Genomic DNA, 8,547 nt, shown 5'->3' with positions numbered 1-8,547 from the left:
ACATTTTGACCAGTTTGGTAGAACTTTCTTATTTCAGTTAATGAATTCACAGTTCTGAACCCATTAGAGTGCCACGTCTTGAATGTCTATCCTAATTGCCTGCTATTAGAATGAAACAGTTTTTCTGTTTGAATGGTCTTTTGATTTCATGTCAACTGTATATTTGTTGATTTTATTCTCCTTTTTCATCACTGAGAAGTTGTCAAAGCTGTATTCATCCTTTTGTATGTCTTATTCTACCAACCAATCAATCAAGCACCTAAAATGTACCGAGAGGCAAGGTATCACGGGGTATTATTTGTGTGGTCATTTTTTTTCATTTACTTATTTAGCAGATTTGGACTATCTAATGATTGGGGTTTTTTTTGCTGCAAGAAATATAAAGGTTTGGCACAAATGTTTCGACTTATATTTAGATGATGCCACAAAGGCATTACATGAAAGAATATAGACAATCCGTTAACCAGACTTCTGATGTCAGCAGGAATCTCCCATGATGTCCAAAGTAACCAAATTGAGTGCTAATGCCTTGTCTAAGGAAAAAAACAAAAGTGTTTGTAGTCGACTTGAATCCGGAGCTCCCAGTACATAGTGCTTTAACCACTTGGCCACCTCCCTCCTCCCTGATGGGATTTCCCAGATTCAAGCCATGCTTCGGGCACTTTTTTCTAGACCAGGTGTATGATCATAACTCCAATTTGCCAACCTGGATAACATATGTGTTTCCTGTTGACGTCAGACAACTGGGCAATGTTTCTTGTGTGTCTTTGTGTGCTTTTAATGTCAGTATAATTCAACTTAAATATGATATCTCCAATTTAAAAAAAAAATATAATCGTATGTCCCAAAACAATTATCATTTCAATACTCTTCAACAGTCGTAACGTCACTTCCTTCCTAATGATGCATGGTAACTTAGTAACACCGGCTCTAAACTATCGGAACAATGGCGGACGCCGTATGAATTATTTCTCCAGCGAGCATAAAAGCGTATCCAGAGGAAAAAAACAACATAAATTTGATCATGTTTTGACTTTTACACCTTCTGATCACAAGACATATGAAAAGTTCTAGCCAGCATGAAGAATAAAAAGTAATGATTTTCTTTGTTTAGAACCAAGATGGCCGCCATTGCCGGGCGACGTGACATCAGACTACTGAATCCAATTGACATTTTATGAAAGACGTAATCCTCTTAGTCATTGTATACCCTGAGCACTTCTCTTCATTTTGGACAAGAAATGATTTCTCAAAAATATAACTGTGTTCATTTAATGAGCCACATTTAATCGCTAATTCAATTAAATTTGGCTTTCATATGTGTCAAGTTTTTATTTCTATGAATGCAGGAGTCAAATACATCCTCAAATATTCCTCATACTGCACTCGTTATACATTGACTTAAACTTCTCTTACGTGTATTCATTTTTTAAAAAATGATAATCTTAAAACAAACTACATCATCTTTGAGGCAGATCCTTGTTGAAAGTAGCCTCTGAGGTAGACTGATGAAATTCCTTTCTGGTTTTTAACTGTGATATGCATCCGATTTCTGTAGTTCTCCCATTCCTGTCTGCTATGTCTTGAGACCAACTTCTCTCGTTCGCTCCGCTTGCCTTCTCAGGCACCTTCCATGCAAAGCTTTTCCTTTTTTAATCATGTCTTTTGATGTGATCAAAGTATGAGGTTTAGGTCTCTTGACTGTTGACATGAGCTGGTTCAATACTTTTTTCCTTTTTTTTTTTGGGATAATGTCATAGAAAACTATGTGTAGTTTATTTTATCATTCAAGGATTTTAATGGATAAATGAAAACAACATGAACCTTTCCATTATTTAAAACCACATACACAAAGACACACACTGTTCTTTCATCACATATTTTGTTAACCTGTGCTAGCTTTTTGTATTTTATGCCCTTTATGCTCTTTTCTGATTTATGAACCAGCTGTTATTGCTTTTCTTATTCTTTTGTTCTTTCTTTCTTTTTTTTTTTTTTTTTTTTTTGTAACAGGTTCGTGTCATGTTGGCTAACGAAAAGCTACCTGATAGTAAAATGACTCTTCCAGAATTTTCCAGCCTGTTGCTCAAAGAATTCTATTTGAATCCCCCGGAAACCTTTCTTTGAGAATTGTTTTGTGGAGGACAGATCGCATAAAAAAAGGATTTTGATTGTGGTCAAAATAACTTCAACCATCTCTAAACCATTCTTTATGTGGTGTTCATTTCATGTTTGCCATATTTATTGATTGTAACACGATTTATTTCTTTGTTTTGTTTAAAATGTAAAAAGAGTTTTTTTTTAAAGTACAGTGTATAGAAATTAAGACTGACAGTGGTTGACTTTTCTTTTTCTTCACATTTTATGTCATTTTAAGAGAACCAAAGTCTATATTTTATAAAAATTATGAGTTGGATGACTGCTCCCATTTTTTTAAAAATTACAGTATTAGTGAAAGTTACAAATGTTTGGAAGAGCTTATTTCCAGTTTTCTCTTTATTTTTTGCTAGTCCCACTACCCCTGTTATATCCGAGTTCCACTGTACAATGGAGATGTTGTACTCTATTCTTTTGGTTGCAAGTCTCTCAGCTTTTGGATCATTTAATTTTGAGAAACTGATTAAAGCCAGTTTATTTATTTTTTATATAGTTGGGGTTTTTTTTGTGCTGATTGTGACAAAAGCAACCTTTTGTCAAAGGCTCAAATGTACATGTTGTTTTAATATTTTATGAAACATTGGAAATGCTTTGATTTTTACTATATATTGGTGATTATGTATTAACCATTTTGCTTTATGCTCAGCACTGAAGGCTGCGTTGTTGAAGTATGGTTTCATTTTGTTTACGTCTTTCAGTATTTTAAATTCCACTTCTGCAATGTTGATTGGCAGCTAGGGAAAGGAAATCGTATTTGATGCAACATTTTTATGTTATGTTTTAATATAACATATATACTCCTATTTACTTTGATATTTTATATTATATATATTGTGATACTGTTGGGGTGTTTATAAGTATGGTCTTCTGTCATTATAGTCCTTGAATAGCACGATTTAGTTTTGGTCCAGATCATACTTGTAGTCTTTGTATCGATGAAGGGACTCAGATCTTTTTTTTTTTTAAAAGAAAACTATTTTTTTTTTTTAATCGAGCTTTTATATCACAATATCCACTAACTTTGCTCAAAGTGCTTTACAGTGGGCCCTCAGCCAAATTGTAAGACAAGACGTGACGCCTGTAAGTGGATATTGCATCCTTTTTTAAAGACAAAGACAATGGTGTTACCAGCCAGGTACTCATTTTACACCTGAGTACAGTGAGATTAAAAAGTCTTTTCCAAAGATTCAACTTTGCACCATTCTGAGTGGGTCTCAAACCATGGATGTACTGGTCAATAGACGAGCGTCATACCACAAGTCCACAAAGCCAAAGTCATCAAATGTGTGTTTATCTCTTTCCTTTAAAATACCACCCTGAACGAGTCTTTATTAGAAATCATCTGAATGTCTCCTCCTCTATGAGGATTTCACGTCAGCTTGAAGCTTTTGATTTCTTCAAACTGGGTACAACAGGTGATCATTTCTGGGATCTGTCTTCTGTTGTTTCCTTAAATCAGTGCCATTTTACCAATATATCTCTGGTTTGTGTGACAGAAAGAACAGTGATGCCAATTTATGCTAAAATTATGAAGATTATGTATTTTTGGCCAGCCAGTTTTACATTCTGTTGTTTCTTTATAATTAAAATACAGTTTTCTTAAGTTAGAATAAAATGAGGTTAAGACTATTTATACAATGTCAAAGCATTGTGAACGGTGTTCAATTTTACTCATGAGATGGGGACTGATGGAAACTGCATCTCCTTTTTTTGAATAAACATTAAATCTTATCTCATCATCATGCAATTCAGTATGTGCGTGTATGTGTATTTGTCTGAGAGAGAGAGAGAGAGAGAGTGGCGAGAGATAGAGAGAGAGAGAGATAATATTGATATATGATTATTATATTATGATGATGGTAATGATAACAATAAAATTCTATTTATTCTTGAGTGAAGATTAACTGTTACAAGACAAAGTACGCTTAAGTCTATGATGATGATGATTATAATTATTATTATTATTTTTACTACTATTACTACTACTACTACTACTACTACTACTACTACTACTGTTATGCGGGTGGTTGGATGGGAGCATCACCCTTGAATCATATACCTATGATGTTCGCATGGGTGTACGATCCGATAGTGATGTCGTTTCTTCTTCTCTTTACTAGCCTATCCTGCTTCTTTGGTTTGTGATTGTGTTTTTGACAGGGGATATTTTTTTTCCTGTAAATCTTCTGCCTGTTTGTTCTTGGTTATTTATAATTTAGCTTATGATATCTTTAGGGTATCTGGGTGGGGATCCTGACCTCCCATAGCGGGCAGGGAGGTACATACTGTGTCTTCTATCCCCTATTATCTTATCCAACAAGCTTTCTGTCTTTGTCTTGGAATGAGATTACTTAGTTTTTTTTCGGGCCCTCGTCGGAGTCCTGGCTGAGAGGGAAACAGTCAAATGCATAGTTATTGTTTTGGGAGATGATATTTTTTTCTTTGTAAATCATCTCTCTGTTATGTATTATTATATTGGTTATTTTTAATGTATAATGTAAGCATTTGAGTGTATTCCTCTTTGTTGGATTTTGTGCTTGTGTCCGGATGAGACATGGGTGATCTCAAACTAAGTACATTGGTGGTATGCTCTTGGAATCTACATCTGATCCCTATTTGTTCCCATTCCCCTTTGTCTTACTTTCTCTTGGGTGCTTTAATTGTAATTCTAGAACTTTTTACTATCCCATTTTCTTCCTTTTTACTGGCGCTGATATAACCTAAATGTGTTGCAAGTGCCGTAAAACCCTTAAAAACAAACAAACAAACAATCTTTAGGGTATGATTTTGATTTACATTTGTACTATTTTTGTTAGATTGCTTGTTTTTTTGTTTCAGCGGTCTCTCATATAACCTCAATTGTGTTGGAAGAGACCTAAAGCAACAAACAAACAAACAAACAAAAAAAACTACTACTGTTATTATTGTTCTTGTACAATGCTCACTTATTTGCAGGTCTGATAACCCCATTTATTATGGGCTCATTGTTGTGATAGAAATCTCCAAAATTGACACAAAATATTGCCCATTACAACAATGTTAAACTAGGCCCATAACTGTGGTCGGATGTCAGACCTATATATGTACATGTCGTTATTGTTTTCACTTATATGAGGGTCACCAGCTATGTTGCCAGAATTTGTTAGAAGCAGTAAAGTTGGAACCATAATTTTTTTTGCTCATCATAAAGCATAATTTAATAGAAATTCCCACAAAATCTAATTTACTATCAAAGCAACTACATATCGTATAGTGACCGTATAGAGCTAAATAAAGCCAACTGCAAAATGATGGTGATTAACAAAGACGTCAACAAAGCAAAATTATCATCTTAGGCCTACAGCTGAAAGAGTTGGCATCTTTTTTATACCTTTGGCCTACAATCAGCCAACTTTATAGTCAAAGGTGGAAGAGTTAGAATTTTTTTAACACACCCGGGCTACAATCAACAAAGATGGTAGCTCAACAACCGAAATTGGAAAGAAAAAAAAAACGAAATCAAGAACAGGATAGCAATTGCAATGAATGCAATGGCAAGACATAAGATTTGGAAAAGCAAGAACATGGCACTTCATTTGAAACTTAAACTACGTACAAAAAGGCACTTGTTACTTAAATATTCTCATATGGTTGTGAAAGCTGGATATTATACTCAGATATTTGAAAAAGGATACAAGCATTCAAAATTTGAGTGTATTCCTTTTAGTGGGGACCTGTGCTTGTGTCTGGATGAGACCGTTAGGTGATCTCAAACTAAGTACACTGATAGTGTGCTCTTGGGATCTACATCTGTTCCCTATTTGAACCAATTCCCCTTTGTCTGTCTTATTCTTGGATGCTTTAATTGTAATTCTAAAACTTTTTACTATCCCACATTCTTCCTTATTACTGGCGCTGATATGACCTTAATGTATTGCAAGCGCCGCAAAACCCTTAAAATCAAACAAACAAACGAACCATGATTTACCACACTTTTTAAAAAGAATTGAAAATGGCAGGCCTCACCTGGGAGATTACGAAGAAGAAAGCCAGGGACAGAAACAGATAATGACATTTAGTGAGGCCCTATACTATGACCCATTAGGATCAAAGAGGATTGAAATGTATCAATTTACAAAGAAACTTTGGATTATTTATAAAGTCTCCTCCAACAAAATTTTAAAGTTATTTATGGTTGGGTGAATTTAAATATTGAATGACAATCTCTCAAGGCTGGTGGTGACCGCAAGGGTATACCTGTAAACGATTTTGTTAAAAAATCAGTGTCTGCCACAAAAACTATGACAACGATTGAGAATTGTGCACACATAACCTATAAAAAAAATAGACTACCTATATTCCGTGGCACTTCATCACCAGGTGTCTGGAAGATATTAGAATGCCACCTGTCCATGAGGTGTCAGCGTGGTGGGTGCCTCGTCAACTCGCTGATGAAGACTGATCGATCTAGAAATTTGAAAAAAATATCGTGGCCTGATGATGAAAGGGATCTATATTTATGACTCTGGAAAAACTGGTATATGTATTTAAAACTTTGGCCAGGAAACCCTTCAAGTATCCATCAATTTAAATGACCCTTGCCTTTCGCAAAAAATCTCAAACCTGGGACCATTGTTCCTTCTACCCTATTCCGGAAACTTAACTAGTGATCCGCCTATTGATGCTGTTGCTCACTACTACTAAATACCCTTTTTCGCTTACAGTATAAAATATTTATCAGGGCACTTTACACAAAAGATGACGGACAGTGTAGAAGACTTTCACTGGGTTATTGATGAAGCAATTATAATAACTATGATTATAATAAGCATTATTTTTGTAAATTATTATTTTATTGTACTATTTTGCATTTTAAAAATTGTTTCTGGGCGGGGTCTTTTGACCTCCTAAACTGTGCAGGGATGTCACTTACTGTCCTCTATTCTATCCACATGTGTCTGTTTTCCAAGTTGTTATCTGTCATTGTTATGGAATGAGATTGCGTACTTGGTTTTGTCCCGGCCCTGGCCAGAATAGTTTCTGATTTTTTCCATATCTCTCTTTTATGTACTGGGCGGGGTCCTTTGACCTCCCATGGTGGGCAGGAGGTCGCGTTGGGTCCTCTATCTTCTTATATCTGTTTTCCGGGTTGCTTTTTGTCTTTGTCTTGGAATGGGATTACTTAGTTTTGTCCCAACCCTGGCTGGAGTCCTTGACAGGGAGGGAAACAGTCAAATGCAGTTGTAGTTTTGGGAGATAATATTTTTTTCCTTGTAAATTATCTCTGACATGCGTTGTTAGTTATGTATTCTATAAACTGTCTTAGTGGGACCCTGTCCTGGTGTCTGGATGAGACTTTAAGGTACGTATCTCAAACACATTGATGGTATGCTTTCGGAAGCTACATCTGTCCCCTATTTGAACAAATTCCCCTTTGTCTTACTTTTTCTTGGGTCCTTTGATTGTAAATCTAGAGTATTTTTACTATCCCATTTTCTTCTTTTTACTACTGGCGCTGATATAACCTAAATGTGTCGCAAGCGCCATAAAACCCTTAAAAACAAACAAAAATCTTTTTTATGTACTATATTATATTTTTTGTTTTGAATATGTAATTGATTTTAATCATTTGAATGTGTTCCGCTCAGTTGGGCCCTGTGCTTTCGTCTGGATGGGACTTTTTGGTGATCTCAGACTAAATACATTGATAGTGTGCTCTTGGAATCCCCATCTGTTCCCTTTTTGACCCAGTTACCTTCGTCTTACCTTTTTTAGGGTACTCATATTATTTCATCTAAATAAATAGATTCTAAATCTAAAATTTTCCTACTACTACTATTCTACTTTCTTTTTTTTTTTTTTTACTGACTCTGAAATGACCTTATTGTGTCTCAAATGTCGTAAAGCCCTTAAAAACAAACCAGCAAAATTTTGTATGGAACAGACTGCTGATGATTTGTGATTAAATAAAGATACTATATTGTGATATTAAATTGAGTTTTGTTTTACGTTTCTATATATATATGAATGGTTACAGTAGACTGATTGAAGCTTAGCCTGTGTAACAGCGTGGACTCGTGTGATCCATAGTGTACCAATCCTCTGTAAGAATTCACAGTCCAGCGGAATCCAACTCTGCTCATTTGAATGTTTAGATTAGTCATGTTTTGTTTTGTTTTTATTAAAGTATGTGGGTGGGGTTCCTGACCTCCCATAGTGGGCAGGGTGGCACTCACTGTGTCTTCTTTCCTTTAATATATCTGTTTTCCAATGTGCTTTCTGTCTTTGTCTAGGAATGAGATTAATTGGTTTTGCCCTGGCCCTGGCCTAGGTGCTTGGCTGGGAGGGAAACAAATGCGCAGTTATTGTTTTGGGAAATGATATGCGTTTCCTTTGAAATCATCTCTCTGT

At 35.3% G+C, this 8,547-nt stretch overlaps 1 protein-coding gene across 2 annotated transcripts in view; it reads left to right on the top strand.

Annotated features, from left to right (window-relative positions):
• The window catches only part of LOC144970945 (caspase-3-like), a 51,249-nt gene extending 43,120 nt beyond the window's left edge, over positions 1–8,129 (top strand). For both annotated transcript variants that reach the window (XM_078911150.1, XM_078911151.1), the window contains exon 10: positions 2,014–8,129. In XM_078911150.1, coding sequence (XP_078767276.1) covers positions 2,014–2,127 — 114 coding nt within the window. In that variant the 3' untranslated portion in view covers positions 2,128–8,129. The remainder of the gene's footprint in view (positions 1–2,013) is intronic.
• The last annotated feature ends 418 nt before the right edge of the window (positions 8,130–8,547 follow it).

The sequence above is a fragment of the Berghia stephanieae genome, chromosome 4 (assembly GCF_034508935.2).
Source record: "Berghia stephanieae isolate SIO BIC M18660-M18661 chromosome 4, UCSD_Bste_1.3, whole genome shotgun sequence".
Classification (NCBI taxonomy): domain Eukaryota; kingdom Metazoa; phylum Mollusca; class Gastropoda; order Nudibranchia; family Aeolidiidae; genus Berghia; species Berghia stephanieae.
Note: the sequence above shows the minus strand (reverse complement) of the source record. Positions and strands in the feature narration are given on the sequence as shown.